The sequence below is a fragment of the Primulina huaijiensis genome, chromosome 7 (assembly GCF_012295235.1).
Source record: "Primulina huaijiensis isolate GDHJ02 chromosome 7, ASM1229523v2, whole genome shotgun sequence".
In the NCBI taxonomy this organism is placed as follows: domain Eukaryota; kingdom Viridiplantae; phylum Streptophyta; class Magnoliopsida; order Lamiales; family Gesneriaceae; genus Primulina; species Primulina huaijiensis.
The window spans coordinates 18,275,561-18,292,367 of NC_133312.1; the positions used below are offsets into that span (position 1 = coordinate 18,275,561).

Consider the following 16,807-nt stretch of genomic DNA (forward strand, 5'->3'; position numbering starts at 1 on the left):
ACTAGTATGCGGGTATCATTTCGTTGCTCCGATAATCATTTTAAAAAACAGATACTTCATTTGAAGAATGTTTTGTGCGCCATATTCCGATGAAGCTATTGTTGAAGACACGAATGTAACTGTAATGTAATAAATTTTCTAGGATATGACTAATTTTGAAAATCACAAATTATTTTAACAGGACTTGAATGTAAAGCTCTATATAGAATTCATGTCGACTCTATTTATATTACATAATCCTATAACTTGAACCATATTGGGGATTGGTTGGTGTTTTTGTGGGGAAAAAAAGGATTGTGCTGAAAAAATGTATATAGCAAATGATATATATTATTTAAAAAAATTATAGTATTTTTTTTAATGATTTGCATTCTAATTACATTAGTAATAAATAAAAATATTTAAATATACAAGCACTTTTGGGATCCAAGAACTAAAAATAAGTCCTTTTTTTTCCGAAAATTTTGTGTACCCATATGATTATGAAATTATGCTTTCGTTTATTGAAAATTTTATATACCGATGCCTTTATCTGCGTTGCTCGAGACAGTAAAAATCACAGGGTGATATCTAAAAGAGTTAGTAAACCAGGACCAAGTTTCATAGCACTGAAGTTAGCTAGCATTTGGTATCAAGTCGAATAAAGGCATGTAAGAATGGGACCATCCCAGCATAAACTTAGTCAAGTACTCGGAGAGTAATATTTCAGTTTCGAGAAAAGGGATAACTCGGATAAAGTTGGGGATCACTGCACTTCAGGGTTGGGAATTTCTGGCCTCACAGGCGTCTTTGAAGGACTGACCCTGAAAGATGATTAGATTTCGTGAAAATCTGTCTACCTGAATAGGAAGTAGCGACAACATTATGTACTTACCGAATACGTTTGGATCCAAGAATTTCACCGCAACAGTCGAGGGCCAAAATTGCACTGTCAGCCTGAAAAATTGTGGAAAGTATCGATTTTGTTAGACCTGTAAACTCCATTCATGTACCTGTTTACAGATGCATTTTACACTCTTGCCTCGAAAAATCTTTATATCAAACGGATGGTTTACTGTGGTGGAACATACATCTTACATGAATAAACCAAAAAAGAAAGGAAAATAAATTGCTTTCTTGAATTTACAAAGAGTAACTGTCTTTTTGTTAAAGAATAGAAGAACCACAGAGAGTCTAAAAAAGGTTGGATCAAAATATCAATATTCCACTGGAAATTCCAGAAATAATCCTCATGCGAGTCAAATTAGTCAAGTCTAGATGATTTTCCAATTGCTCACAGGAAAGGACCTAGGTCATGTGTCAGACATGGTCTGTCCAACTTGATCTCTTATAACAATGTATCAGCGTTTTTTCGTGCTTTCATCTCACGAGTGTCAGAATAATATGAAGAAAGCTCTAACTATTTGTAAATGGGAAGAAGTTATTTCTGAAAAGATGGGAGCTCTTGAGAAGGGCCTTGGGAGAATGTTGATCTATCAGAACAAAAAGTTGTTGGCCATAAATAAGCATTCACCATGGAATATGACTCTGATTGGTCCTTAGAAAGATACAATGCTTGACCGGTTGCTAGCTATACACAAACTTATGGAGTGGTTTATTCTGAGACTTTTTCTCCGGTGCCAAAACTAAACATGATTCATGTTCTCTTGTCAATTGCTGCAAAACTTGACTGGTCTTTGACTTTGAATCTGTTAAGATGTAAAGAATGCTTTCCTCAGAGGAAATCTTGAAGAGGAAGTCTACATACAGGGACCGCCTGGTCTTTCTCACAAGTGTGGATCCAAGGTATGTAAACAAAAACGATCACTCTATGGTGTTGAACAGCACCTAGAGAAACCCCAGTCACCTAGAGCCTCGTTTGAGAGGTTTACAAAGTACGTGAAGAGTCAAGGATACTGACATACCGTCAATGGCAGGCCGATTACACTCTATTTACATAGGTCTATAACAAGGACAAGATCTCAACCTTGATCAATTAGTTAGAAGATATACTTCTAACCGGAGATGATACTGAGGAAATAAACCGATTGAAGCAAAGTTTATCCAAGGAGTTTGAGTTCAAGGATGAGAGGATTTGAGATATGTTCTATTAATATGGCTGCAAAGAACACAAAAACAGAGCAAGGAAACGAATAATTTTGACCGAAACGTATTTGTATTGAAATGGAAATTGATGACCCACAGTTTCCCTATGTACAAGCAACCCTCAAGAGCCAAAGCTAGTAAAACCTCAGACAAAATATAATGAATGGAATAACTAATTAATGTCTCACTCTCCAGATTTATTTCTCTCCTTCATATAGACCTTCCTTATTCTTACTAGTGCAAACATATTTTGATGATGGGCATATCTTTTTTGGTTCGGGCCAGCTCTCTTGAATCGGTAACAAGATATTTTATGGAAATTGAAAGGTCGAGTAGAGATATAATAATGTCACAACAACAGTACATCTTGGAACTATTAAAAGAAACTAGAACGAGTGGGTGGTGTGAGCCAACTGACAATCTAATAGAAGCAAATGTAAAACTTGGAGACATGAGATAGAGTTCATGCGGATACTGGTAAGTATCGAAGGTTAGATGTGAAGCTGATTCTTAAATCTCATACTCGACCAGCTATACCTTTTGTTCTAAGTATGCTAAGTTAGTTTATGCATTCTACCAGTTACAAACACTTTGAAGCCGCAAATCAACTCCACAGTAAGGTCTGTTTTTCGAGAATAAGTTTATAATGATGAAGATTGGTCACGTTCAATCATTGATAGGAGATCAACATCCGGATACTACATGTTTGTTTTGGTAATCTAACTACATTGAGAAGCAAAAAAAATATGGTTGCTAAAAGTAGTGCAGAAGATTAATTTCGTTCTGTAGCTCAAGGAGTGTGTGAAGTACTTGGTTGACAGGGTTCTAGAAGAGCCTAAATGGTCAATTAGTCTTCGACTCTCCTTACGAGATTGTACTGTGACAAAAAAATTGGTTATCAACATAGCACACGATCCCATTTCCATGACCGGACTAAATATGTCCGTGATTGATAACATTTTGTAAAGAAGGGACTAAATATGTTTGTGATTGACAACATTTTGTAAAGAAGAAACTTGAAGTAGGGATCATTTGTACTTCTTTCATTCCCACCATGATGCAGATATATCTTCTTGAAGAGATTGACGAGACAATCATTTGAGCTTCAAGTTAGGAAGTTGGGTATGATTGATAATCAAGGTACTGATTGTTATTTTATGGTGATAATTAAGGGATTGCTGTTAGAACAAATTAGGAAACTAAAATAAATCAAGTTGGTTAGAAAGGTTATGCATTGTTTTGTTTTGATTATTGCCTAAATTAGTCGTTGAATTGCTCTATGCCATTCCTATTTGCTTTTGTGTTGTTATCCTTGAACCAATAAGAAATCCTAGTTCTTTTCTATCTTTTTTCTGCACATGCATAGTGGCTTAGAGAAGTCCAAAGATACCATGGTGAGGTAGATCTTAGAGTACAGGAGTAGTCAAATAAAAGGGGGTGGGGAAGAAAGCACTGTATGCACATTTTCTCTAGCATATTCGAAGGATAAAGTTTTAGTTTTTGGGATAAATTAACATTATAATTTAGTGCTGAAGGACAATAACAAACTCTACAAAATATTAATGTTCACAATGCCAAAATAGTACATCTCCTCTATAGCAAGGAATGACAAATGAATCAACAAAACCCAAGTTGATTTTTGAACATTGATAAACGAGGCTGATTCGTATCTATAAAAAGCTGAAGTTTTTTAGAGTTATGTTTACGTATTTGAGGTAACGCATTTAATCTATCAACTCTCTAAACCACATTCTTTTGAGCTGCACTAAACATCAAGACTTAGGACGTGTTTGTGTCGAAGTAGTTAGGATTTGATGGGCTCAATTTTGAACTAGGATCCTATATTATTAGTATGATAGGATATTTCTCGGATTTAGTGGGATTTGATTTTAGTCTTTTGATCTATATAAAGTGTACTAATCCATACTTTAAAGAATAAGAAATAAGAGAATTATTTCTCCTTATATTGTCAGACATATTGTTCTATATGGTATCGGAGTGTCTAGGTTAGAATCGGCCATGAATTTCAAATCAGCCATGGTCTGTGTGCTGGTTCTAGTAGTGAAGGCACCAGTTCAAACAGCGACAGTGTAACCAAATCGCATGTGATGCCCCCAGATTCTTCTCTTCAAATAACGATCTACAAACTGAACGGGAAGAATTATTTGGAGTGGGTACAATCAGTCCGACTTGTGATTGATGGAAAAGGAAAGCTAGGACTCGTGAACGGCAAAGTGAAAGTCCCGGGTTCGACTGACTCGAGATATAAGCAGTGGCGTTCCCAGAATTCATTGGTCACGGCATGGTTGTTCAACTCGATGGAACCAGCAATCAGTAAACCATCCATGTTCTTACCCACAGCTCGCGAGGTTTGGGAGGCTGTCCGAGAAACCTACTCCAATTCTGAAAACTACTCTCAACTGTACGAGATAAATACTCAGGTATGGCAAACGCAACAAGGTAAGAAAGACGTCACAACTTACTATAACAAGTTGATAGTTCTATGGCAGGAATTGGACCTTATCGATGAAGATTAGTGGGAGAGTAGCAAGGACTGTACCCGCTACAAGGCAAAACTAGACCGACACAGGATGTTTGTCTTCCTTGCGGGATTAAACAAGGATCTAGATGAGGTTCGAGGACGTGTACTTGGGGGCAAACCTCTGCCTAACCTTCGGGTGGTGTTTTCCGAGGTCAAACATGAAGAAACTCGATGCCAAGTAATGCAGAAACATTCTGAACACACCATGGAGTCTGAAGGTTCGGCCCTTGTGAGTCGAGAGACGGGTTCTAATGGGAGATCATTTTGCGAGAAGTGCAAAAAGTCATGGAACACTATAGAAACCTGCTGGAGAATACACGGGAAACCAACCAATCTTAAGAAAACATTTGGCATCAACAGATTGAATGCTGGTGGTCGAGCTCTTCAAGCAGGTGGTGAAGATTCTGGAATGCCCTCATCCTCCTGAGATTTCCTTCCCTTCACCAAGGCTTAGTTAGAGCAACTATTCAAGTTGTTTTATTCTAGACGTGATAAATCCAAGTCCTCATGTTCCTTGGCCCAAACAGGTATTTATCTTTGTGCAAACATTGCTAATTCAACCACTAACAGTGTCTAGATTCTAGATTCCGGAGCAACAGATCATATGACAGGTTCATCGCAAGTGTCCTCCTCATATATCCCGTGTGCAGGAAACCAGAAAGTTAAAACTTGTCGATGGCTTTGTTGCATCTGTTGCAGGTAAAGGAATTGTTGTTATTTCCTCTTCTTTGACTATTACAAATGTGTTATATGTTCCTCCTCTGTCGACTAATTTATTGTCAATCACCAAACTCATCCCTAATCTTGCGTGTGGACGATGATTGAAAATGCTAAACAGGATGGCAGCCGTTACATCCTTACTGCCAACTCTTTCCTTGGCAGACGTGATCCAGACGAGTGTCTCAATTCTGTTTCCTACTCAAGTGTCGATGATATTTTATTATGGCACAGTCGGTTAGGTCATCCAAACTTTATTTATCACATTTCAAAATTCTTCCAAATGATTCAGACTCAATTCCACACTAGGATCAAAAAATTTCGGAGTGATAATGAGCGGGAATACAATATACTTGGCAAGTTTTTTCAAGATCAAAGGATCATTCACCAAAGCTCATGTCCCCATACACCTCAACAAAATGGTATGGCTGAACGAAAAAACAGACATCTCCTTGAAATTGCTCGAGCAGTTAGTTTTGAAACTAAAGTTCCTAAGTATCTATGGGATAAAGCAGTTCTAACAGCCACCTATTTGACAAATAGACTACCATATAAGATTTTGAATTCTCAATCCCCGTGAATACTTTCCAAAAAAATTTCCCAAAAGTTTATCCTAATACACGTCTTCTCACTAAAATCCCTCTGAAAATTTTTCTCAGTCTAGCATTTGTTCATAACTTTGATCCTGGTATCTCGAAACTGGACCCAAAGGCACGAAAATGTATCTTTGTTGGGTATCCTGCAAACCGACGGGGTTACAAGTGTTTTGACCCTATTACCAATTTTTTTTTCCTCCATGGATGTAACATTTGTTGAAGGCAAGTCCTTCTACACGCCTCATCTTTAGGGAGAGTCTAAAGATAGTGAAGATGACCACTTAACCGAGCTTGATTTTAATATAGAACTAAGAAACTACGAAATTTCAAACTTTAATCAATCAGACATAACAATAGAGACATGTGAGAAACAATTTTAAGGGTTGGTTTATTATACAAGGAAGAAGGATGCAAAAAAAGGTGGAGACCCTCTCATTCAACAATGCCATGAGTCAACTCGTGGACTGGATTTTGAAACTCATAATGATGCCTCGACCACTCCTGAAAACGACAGTGATCTTCTCACTGCCTTGAGAAAAGGTACCCGGTCATGCACAATACACCCAATCTCAAACTTTATCTCTTATAAAAAACCGTCATCCTCCTATTGTTCGTCTGTCTCTCAGTTAGATGCCATCAGTATTCCTAAGAATGTACAGGAAGCTCTAGAGATCATTGAATGGAGAGAGGGGATTTATGAGGAGAAAGCTCTAGAAAAAAACTCTACCTAGGAGACGACTGACCTACCAAGTGGGAAATCTGTTATAGGGTATAAGTGGGTATTTTCTCCGAAATACAACTCTGATGAATCTCTGAAACGGTGTAAAGCGCGCTTGGTTGCCAAAGGCTTCACCCAAGCGTACGGAGTTGACCACGGAAACTTTCTCTTCAGTGGCCAAACTCAATACAGTTCGAGTTATTCTCTCTGCTGCTGCTAATCTTGATTGGCAACTAAATCAGCTAGACGTGAAGAACGCCTTTCCAAATGTGCTCTAGAAGAGGAAATGTACATGAAACCACCACCTAGATTTACTGATCAGTTTAGACCAAAGGTGTGCAAGCTAAAGAAATCACTCTAGGACGTTTTTGTGTCGAAGTAGCTAGGATTTGATAGCAATTTTAAACTAGGATTATAAATTATTGGTATGATAGAATATTTCCTAGATTTAGTGGGATTTGATTTTACTCCTTTGATCTATATAAAGTATATTAATCCATGACTTTAAAAAAATAAGAAATAAGAAAATTATTTCTCCTAATATTGTCTGTCATACTGTTCAATAGGATTGTTGGAGATCCATGGTTTCAAATTTCAATTTGTTTAGAGGAACAAAATCAAATGACTATCAAATCCAATCCATGTCAAAATAAGCATTTCTATTAGTAGTTATAATTGATTTCAAATACACAAAAGATGGGTAAGCATTTCTATTAGAAGTATTTAGAGTGATTTAGAGTCATCACCCCAAGGTTGTGGCATAAATGTAGTGCCAAAAGATCGGAGATTTATTGGTGTGAAGTTACCCATGGTAGAGGCTCTGGATATTGGTTTAGATCAAAGTCACTTGGTAATTTCCTTCTGAGCAGAAGAAACGAGTTGTAGAAGGATTACATCACCTTCAGACATTCATTACCTTTTGGTCTCTTTATTGTTTTTACCTTATATCTTTACATTACCACGCTCATTAAAACTCGTATATTTTACCAAACTCTATTTACAAATAAGTTCTTAAAATTTAGTTTGAGCAGTAGCACACTGTCTGAAACGTTCCAATCTAAATTTTCAGTGTTATATTCTTATTCGAAAAGTTAATTACCGAGTGTCTAAAACAGAAAATAACTTGGAAAAAATCTTTTGAAAATCAATGAAGTTTTTAAAACATTATATCTCCACTGCCCCTTTATATCGTTTCAATTTGTCACCTTGAACTTTGTCTCATTAAATTCAAGCACTTTTAGGCATTTCAGCTCTCACCGTTACCAACTGATTAGTTCTTAATATGTTAGACTTAGAATAATAAGGTAAAGAGACAAGGAAAAAAATGAAACTATAAATCCAGAATAAGGTTCATTAATAAATCATCTACTAGTATATGATTAATGCTAGTGTTCTTGAACACCTGTTAGATGTATTTATACATTTGAATAAATTTTTGTGTTGTTACTTTTTTTAAGTTTACTTTATTCTTCTTTTTGTGCTCTAAATTTTGTTTTCGTCTTTTAGTGACATTGATAATGATATTGTGGTTTGTTCGAGGTATTTTTGGAAAAGAAATAGGTGAACCCCTGATATACCATTACGGTCTCTTGCTTTAGATATATTAGAGTCACATTGCACGTGTTGCACGCTTGTACATTCGGTTTTTTATTAATGTTTTTTAGTTGAGTTAATTTTTAGTAAAAGAGTTGGTAATTTAACTTTGTATCAATATAAGGGCCAGAACAAACAAAAAAAAAAGTGAAGAGCAATGTCGAAGACCATACCAACGGAAGAAATTGTCAGTCTCCTTTGCTCAACTTTAATATAAGTATATATATAGATAATTTTTATAAAATAGAAGTAGGTGGAGTTTTCGAAACAAATAAAAGGTAATTTTACTAAAATAAGTATTTGACAGTTGATCTTTTTAAAAAATAAAATAAATTCTGATATCTTAGTTTATTTACAATTCAATGAGTGATAAACAACTAGATCGGATAGAAGAGTCTATGATTAGACTAGAGGCAATAAATAAACTTAATGTATGGTGAAGTTATTTTCCATATTCATAACCTATTTATGACCATAAAGAACCTCGGAAAAGACAATGAAATTCCTGAATGGAAACAAGAAGCCTAATAACATAGCCACGCAAAATCAAGCCATGAAAGTAACATACCATGAAGAATTCGACAAAAGCAATTCGAGTTGAATGTGTGTGATCCCCCAAGAGCCTCATTCGAGAAACCTACAGATACAATATTCTTCAAGTCACAGAATACTTCCAATCTGAAAACTTGCAAAACCAACCCAAGCTAAAACTTTCAGCCATACCTCTCCACATCTTGCTTCAAAGAAATTCTTGACATAAAGTTGAGAGACCTGCCCATATGAGTCATATAACAAGAACATTGACATGAACATTGTTAAAAAATTTAACTTTTAATTATCCATGAGGGGACAAGATGACAAGGTTTGATTGTTCACAGGTAAACACTTGAGGATAATCCAGAAAAAAGGCTTAAGAAAATTCACATTGTAATTGGTTAAAGACAAACCTATACAGTACCCACATGGGAGTGTAATCAATTTATTCATCATATGTCACCAAGTACAGAATTGAAGAAATCATGTTGCAGTACGCATACCTTCTTATCAATATTTGTGCAGTACACTGTCCTCATGCACATGTCACGTTCATCCTCTGACTACAAATATATATTGGATAACATTACAGTTAATATGTCAAATTGATATGTGTGTGTGTGTGTGTGTGTGATTAGAGGGAAAATAAATTAAAATACATAAATATTGATTCCGTTGCCTCTGAGGAGTTTGAGCCTTTAGCCAAAACAGTTTAACTGATTATTCCAAAGCCAAGAGGGCAAAAGTTCAAGATAGCTGGAGCACTAAATCCCATATATTTTCTTAAGTTGGTCTTTGTTGCCTAGTACTTCACCAACTTGCATAGATACACCTTATATAATTATTCCAGGAAAATATTCTAGTATCCGTCTTACATGCACGTGGGTGTGTTAAAGTATAAAACTATTGACTCTGCAGACTCTCGTGAGCTTGAGCATTGGGACAAACGATTTCAATGAGAAATATATTGAGTAATTTGATCTCACCCTGGGAAGGAATGTTGGGTTCACAGGAAGAATAGCAGTTTTAGAAGGCAAGACCTTCACACGAGAGAAACCTAAGAGTGTCCCGTTGAGATGAAGAGCAGATCTAGCAGAATCTGTTCGCATTAATTCAGGTGCGATCCAATTAGCATAATAGAAATTGACCAAACAAGTAGTGTGAGAAAAAAAAAAAAGACCTACAATCGTTCAAAAACTCCACGAAGGCAAAGCGAAGCCGGGAATGTGGATCACCACAAACTCGGCAATCAACAACCTGCCAAGTCAGTAAAACCACATGAAGAAACAATTATCAAAGTCACTAACTTGATAATCAACAACCTGTGGTTGCACTATAGAGTCTTCATTTATTACTGTATATTAGTATATATTAGATTGAAGGGTGTCATTAAATTAATTCTCTTACTTATCACCTTCTAGCTTTCATGTTTGTATACGACTAGATCATGACTATGGTTCACAGTAGGGACTAAAAATTTCCCATATATAGATAAGATTATGAATTCTAGCATAATTTTCAAAAGGTATAAAATTTAAATGAAATTCGTAAATTGTATGATTTTGTGATTCTGCTAGAATGGAAGCCCGAAAGCCATCTGAATAAATCATCTAATTTCCCATTCAGGTTTTAAGACATAAAAACATGTAGGATTGTATTAATAGGCTTTTTATTAGGATGATTGTTGACCATTATGTAAATATGTGAATTTAAAAGTTCAGTGACTCATTTAATATTACATCTACCAGATGATACATACATTGCATGCGCTATATATGCTAGTTTGTATTAAAAGTTTAGCGAATTATCCTGCGCAAAGAAAGTTCATTCGAGGCGAAGAAACTAGCCCCATTGCTTCCCATAGCATAAGACGAGCTCCTGACCCACATACCGGTTTGTCAATCATATTATTGACAATTTAAAATCAGGGTGTTTTATAATAAATTGTGGTAGAAAAATAATCATCGCATTCTGCAAACGAAACTATTTTGAAAACATAAATATTTCTATTGAAGTCAGGATATGGAGTTATAAAAATGTAGTGAAGGACACTAAGGTTCATACTACACTTTTTTACATGCTTTTTTATTTCATGGTTTCAAGTGAGGGAGGAATTCGGATCCATCAAATGTGAATGAAATACAATCCATTTTTAGGAAGATTCTGGCTGCAATTGCGTGAAAGTGTTCCACTTGATAAGCCTGAAGAACTGTAACCCAATTCAAGTCATCTTGCATTCCCAATAGAAAGATACTAATTGGCATATGTGCCTAAAACAAATTGTTTATAAGAAAGCGGTCGGTATTTCCCTGAAGAGTGCCTCTTTTGAGCAGCCATAACCAAGTGAAGGCATTGTCGGTAGTTTTGATCAGATACAAAAGTAACCACACATGTCAAGAATTAGATGGTACTTGGTAGACAAACACAAATTCTTAGAGACACGTTAAAATGCATATTCATCTCTATTGTGGAAGTACTAGTAGTAAAGAAGACAGAAAATAATTAACGGGGTATCTCACTCGCTAGAAACTTCCTGTTTGAGGAACCGCTAGATTCCCCCCAACAAAAAATCAATATTCCTCGTTAATGAGCCTAGATGAATCACGATTCTCCAGTGTCAACCCACTAATTAGTTTAAAACAAGGAATCTCATTTTGTAACAATAAGTGAGTGTTTGTATCTCTGCCTTTTAAATCACAAGAATTCAGAACCAAAAGACTTCAAATATCACGATCTAAGAGAAATGCAATCCTAAAATTGTATGTATAAGGAAGTAATTAGCTAGCTTTCAACTTTACAATTCAAATAAATTATCTCGTGGAAGAGTTACTTACTTGTCCATAACCACTGAATAAGGCAGCAAGCCGCTCCTCAGTTATCTTATTTAAAAAAACGAAAAAAAAGGTCCCAATGTCATTTCTAAGATTATAGAATGGATAGATAAGTTTATAATCTTTACTCACATTGTGATCGATGTCCGATACATAGACTGTGCGCCTAATGTTGTCTTCTCTTTGAGCTCTAAATGCTCGGCCACTCATCCTCCTCCGACTGTTGTTGTGGTAGTTTCTTCTCTGAAAACACAGTACATGGAGTCAATAACTGAGTAAAGCTAAAAGTACGAGAATTCCAACCAAACGGAAGGAATGACATTTGGCACATAAAAACTAAGTACTGAGGTGTCCAATCAGATCACAGTGCAACGTTAGTACGCAAAATCAATGTTGTAAATGGGGGGAGGCGGTGGCGGGGCGGTCACTATGCCTAGGCGGTTGAATTTTTTTAGCAATTTTTTATATGTTATATATAATCATGTAATATAATTATAAATAATCATCATTTTTTATGTAATATATATAATTAAATAATGTTATGCATAAAAAAATTTCATACAATATAATATGATCTAGATAAGTGAAAATAAATATATGAATGCAAACTAACAAGATAATTAAGGTGGTGGCTGATGGCTGCAGCGACTGGAGGCGGTCTGAGGCAGGTGGTGGCTAACGGTGGAGGATACTTGAAACCAAAAGGAAATACAAAAGAGATTGAGTGGTGTTTATATTATATTTAGAATTTTTTAAATTGATTGACTTTGACTGGTTTTAAAAATTATTTGACATTGACAGTTGACTAGGATTTTAAAATCATGATCGCCTCGGCCGCCTGCTCGCCCGCCGGATAGCCTCGAACCGCCTTAGACAAAGCCATTTAGAACACTGCACAAAATATAGAAGTTCAAGCCACATTATTCAAGTGTCAAAGTAGGTAACCATGTGAGCGTCGCTAATAGAATTAAATTGTTCGTCATAAGAAGATATAAACATTTGGCAAAGATTCTTCATTCGAAAAGTATTTGGATCTGTTATTAATTCGCATGACGACAAGTTGGTCGTTTTGATTATTCGTTACAAAAAAAAACAAAAAACCAGCAAAGGAGTTAACGACGTAAAATAGTGAAACGCACAACCGTTAGTAATAATATCGAATTTCAGCGCCAAAACAAACTGAACTTAAATGTTATGACGACAAACTGGAATCTGTAATCCATCAAGCAAAGAGAACGTTAACAGATCATCTTTGTAAACTGTCAAAATCTTAAAAAATCATACTTCTACAACCGAAGTACCGAACTGTTGAAAATCCAATTAATGACAAAAAGCATGGATTGGGATTTAATTCAATATATTTAAGCGATATGACATCAGAATGAATCGTTCAAGCACTTAAACCATTCCAACAGCCAAAAAGGTAAAGCATGAAAAAACATTTTAACATTTATGCACGGGAAGAGGTGATCAATCCTCAAATTTTGCTTGATAAAACATCAAATTTTACCCATCAACAAAAACTTTCAATTTAAACCATTTATTATTATAGAATCATCTCGACTAACAAATAAATTGGTAGATACATCAGATCATGAAAATTCCACGTACAAATGTGGATAAACACATAACAAGTCAGAAACATCAGTATAAAAAACAACCATCCTGACAATCAAGGACTAAATGAGGCAAAGATTCCCAATTGAGGTCTTATCACTCTCATCTCACTGTCATAAAAGCCAGTAAGCAATTCTTCACAGATCTAATATCAACTCCACAAACAATAAAACCTGAAAAGACTCCAACAAAAAATTGCATTAACAACCAAAACAGATTATAAATCATCATTGAAACGTCAAATAATTAAACAAAGACCACCATAAAAATCAATTCAACACAGCATTGATTTTTTACCCTTCTATTGTTTGAGGAACCATGATATCCCAAATCATAATCAGATGGCACAACAGAGATAGCCTCCGTGGAACCATGATAAAAGTAAGAAGGAAAGAACTCCTCAGCCAAGGGATTCAGCTTCAGTTCCTTCAACATATCAACTATTTCTTTAATTTCCAGTTCTGATTTCTGATCGGCATTGGCACTCAAAACAGAGTCCTCAACGTTTTCAGTTACCCCAGACTCCTTAACGTTTGTGTCAGCATTATCTTCAACATTTTTTGCATCATTAGCTATGGTGTTTTTGGGTGATAAAGGCTCAACAACAGCAGAAAGGGAATCCATCTCTACAACTGGAAAATCGAAATGGCCAAAAAAACACACTAAACAAGCCCAAAACTTTGAATAAAAAGAATAGATTAATAGAAAGCACCCATCTTTTTATGCTATCGTTATCCCTCAATGCAAAAACTCAATCTTTATACCGATACAGAATTAAATGCATAAAACAACAAATGGCCCTCTCTTTCATATTTGGGTAATCTCTACGTACAATCTTTGGTGGGTTCCCGTAATTTACTAGTATGTACGTAATCCCATTTGGTGTAAAACGACAGAAACGAAAGCAAGAGTGAGGCAGAAGGTTAAGAATAAGAATGCAAGAATTTTCAATGGTTTTTCGAACAGAAATACAACACAAGTGGCAGTGATTTCGAGTGTAGGTGCATTGGAGGAGCCAACAGGTGGCTTGGCTTTGGCTTTTCTCCATATGTTGTTTTATATAACTGTTCAAAATTTTAAAAATAATATAATATTTAAATTAAGAATTATTTTTATAAACTGTTTTTTTAATATATATATATATGTGTGTGTGCTAATCTAAGCTCCTGTCTAATATGGTTAGATCACGTGAGTCTCTCATATTTTTATGTAAGTNGGGTTTATTTAGCAAATATTATTATATAGAATAAGTATTTTTTGTTAAAAGTAAAATTTACGATAAACAGTAAAAATCTCAAACTCACAAAATATATTAAATTACACACTTTTATAAAATTTTCTCCACTCAATTGTGTTCTTTTTCACAAATTGAGAAACCTATTTATAGAATTTCTTTAGAAATAATCCAAAAATAGATACATCATCACATACATCATCACACACTAATTTTCAATATTTACAACTCTTATTTTCAACATTCAATAATTTCAACTCTTTCTTTTCAACACTTCCTCTTATGATGATGATCATGATATAATGATTGTCTTCATTACGTGTTTTTATACTGCCTCGTTAAAAACCTTACTAGAAAAAACTCATTGGGATAAAAACCATAGTAACGAAAAAAGAGTACAGTCACGTAAACTCCCCCTCATGTTAACACGAACGATTCTTCATAAATTTCGTAGATTGCGCATCTCAATGTTTTATATATGCTTTCTGAATATTGTAGTAGGAAGTGCCTTTGTGAAGGATGAGTTTTTACTTGATTGAATGTAACAAATATCAATATCTTTATTCTTCTCAAGCTCTTGGGTGAATGTAAAGAACTTAGAGAGAATATATTTAGTTTTGTCGTTTTTTACGTATCCTTCTTTCATTTGAGCAATACATGTAGCATTATCTTTATATGTTATCACATGCTTCTTGTCAAATGTTAATCCGCATGAGATTTGAATATGTTCGGTCATTGATTTTAGTCACACACATTCACAGATTGCTCCATGTAGTGCAATAATCTCGGCGTGATTTGATGAAGTTGTTACAAGTGTTTATTTCTGTGAACGCCAAGAAATTACAGTGTCTCCACGAGTAAATACATATCCGGTTTGTGAACGTGCCTTGTGTGGATCAGATATATACCCAGCATCAGCATAACCAATTATGCTTTGATTGGTATATTCCGAATATAAAAGTCCCAAGTCTGTCGTTCTTCGTAGATAACAGAATATATGTTTAATTCTGTTCCAGTGTCTTTCTGTTGGATATGAGCTAAATCTTGTCAATAAATTTACAATAAAAGAGCTATCAGATCTTGTGCAATTTTCAAGATAATAAGGGCAAAAATAACAGTTAGATATGGTACTTCTGGACCAAGAATAACTTCATCATCTTCACATGAAACGGATTGGATCCTTTTCTATGTTTAATAATCTAACAACCATTGGATTACTTAAAGGATTTGATTTATTCATATTAAAACGTTTAAGGACATTTTCTGTATAATTTGACTGGTGAACAAATAGTCCACATTCTTTTTGTTCAATTTGCAAACCCAAACAATACTTTGTTTTTCTAAGGTCCTTCATTTCAAATTATTCCTTCAAGTATGACACAAATTCTTGAATTTCCTTATTCGTTCCAATTATGTTTAAATCATCAACATATACAGCAATAATTACACATCAGGATGTTGTTTTCTTAATGAAAACGCAATGACATATTGAATTGTTTACATATCCCTTTTCATTAAGTGTTCACTTACCCGATTATACCACATTCGGCCGGATTGCTTTAACTCATATAATGATCTTTGCAATTTCACAGAATAACATTCTCTGAATTTTGAACTTTATGTTTCAGGCATCTTAAATCCTTCAGAGATTTTCATATATATATATATATATTACTATCGAGTGATCTGTATAAGTAAGCTGTGACAACATCCATAAGACATATTTTAAAATTTTCAGATACCGCCAAACTAATCAAATACTGAAATGTAATTGTATCCGTAACAGGATAATACGTTTCTTTATAATCAATTACAGGCCTTTGAGAAAAACCTTGTGCAACAAGTCGAGCTTTATATCTTACTATTTCATTTATCTCATTTCGCTTTCGAATAAAGATCCATTTGTACCTAACAGGTTTTACACCTTCAGGTGTAAGGACTATAGGCCCAAAAATGGACATCTTTCCATTTTATCCAGTCCTGTCGATTTTTATATTCACCAAAAGATTTTGGTTCATGATCTTCATTGTCATTTATGATGTCAAATGTCACATTGTAAGAAAATATCTCATCAATTTCATTTATATATTTTCGATTCCATATTTTTCCAGTTTTAATATAATTGATATTGTATTCACCATTGTTTTTGTTGGTTTTAGTTCCAAGAAATATCTTTTTTCTCGGAGAATAGTGTGCGTTGTACCACTATCAGGTATGCAAACTTCCATGTGATTAGTTTCTTGTTTAGCTTTGTTCATAGCAGTTTCCATATTAGAACTTCAAAAAAATATGCAATGAAAAATTACTGACAATACATATGTAATTTATTGAAAAATATAA

The 16,807-nt window shown here is 34.8% G+C and overlaps 1 protein-coding gene across 1 annotated transcript; it reads right to left on the reverse strand.

The window, feature by feature from the left end:
* Positions 1-579: 579 nt before the first annotated feature.
* On the reverse strand, positions 580-14,254 carry LOC140981737 (polyadenylate-binding protein-interacting protein 9-like). The gene is made up of 10 exons (XM_073448155.1): positions 13,531-14,254; positions 11,749-11,859; positions 11,620-11,664; positions 9,970-10,042; positions 9,772-9,884; positions 9,289-9,348; positions 8,975-9,022; positions 8,820-8,888; positions 875-936; positions 580-803 (listed from the first exon to the last, which is right to left on the reverse strand). The coding sequence occupies exons 1-10, from the start codon at positions 13,855-13,857 to the stop codon at positions 746-748; spliced, it is 966 nt and encodes a 321-aa protein (XP_073304256.1). The 5' UTR covers positions 13,858-14,254; the 3' UTR covers positions 580-745.
* Between the last annotated feature and the right edge of the window lie 2,553 nt (positions 14,255-16,807).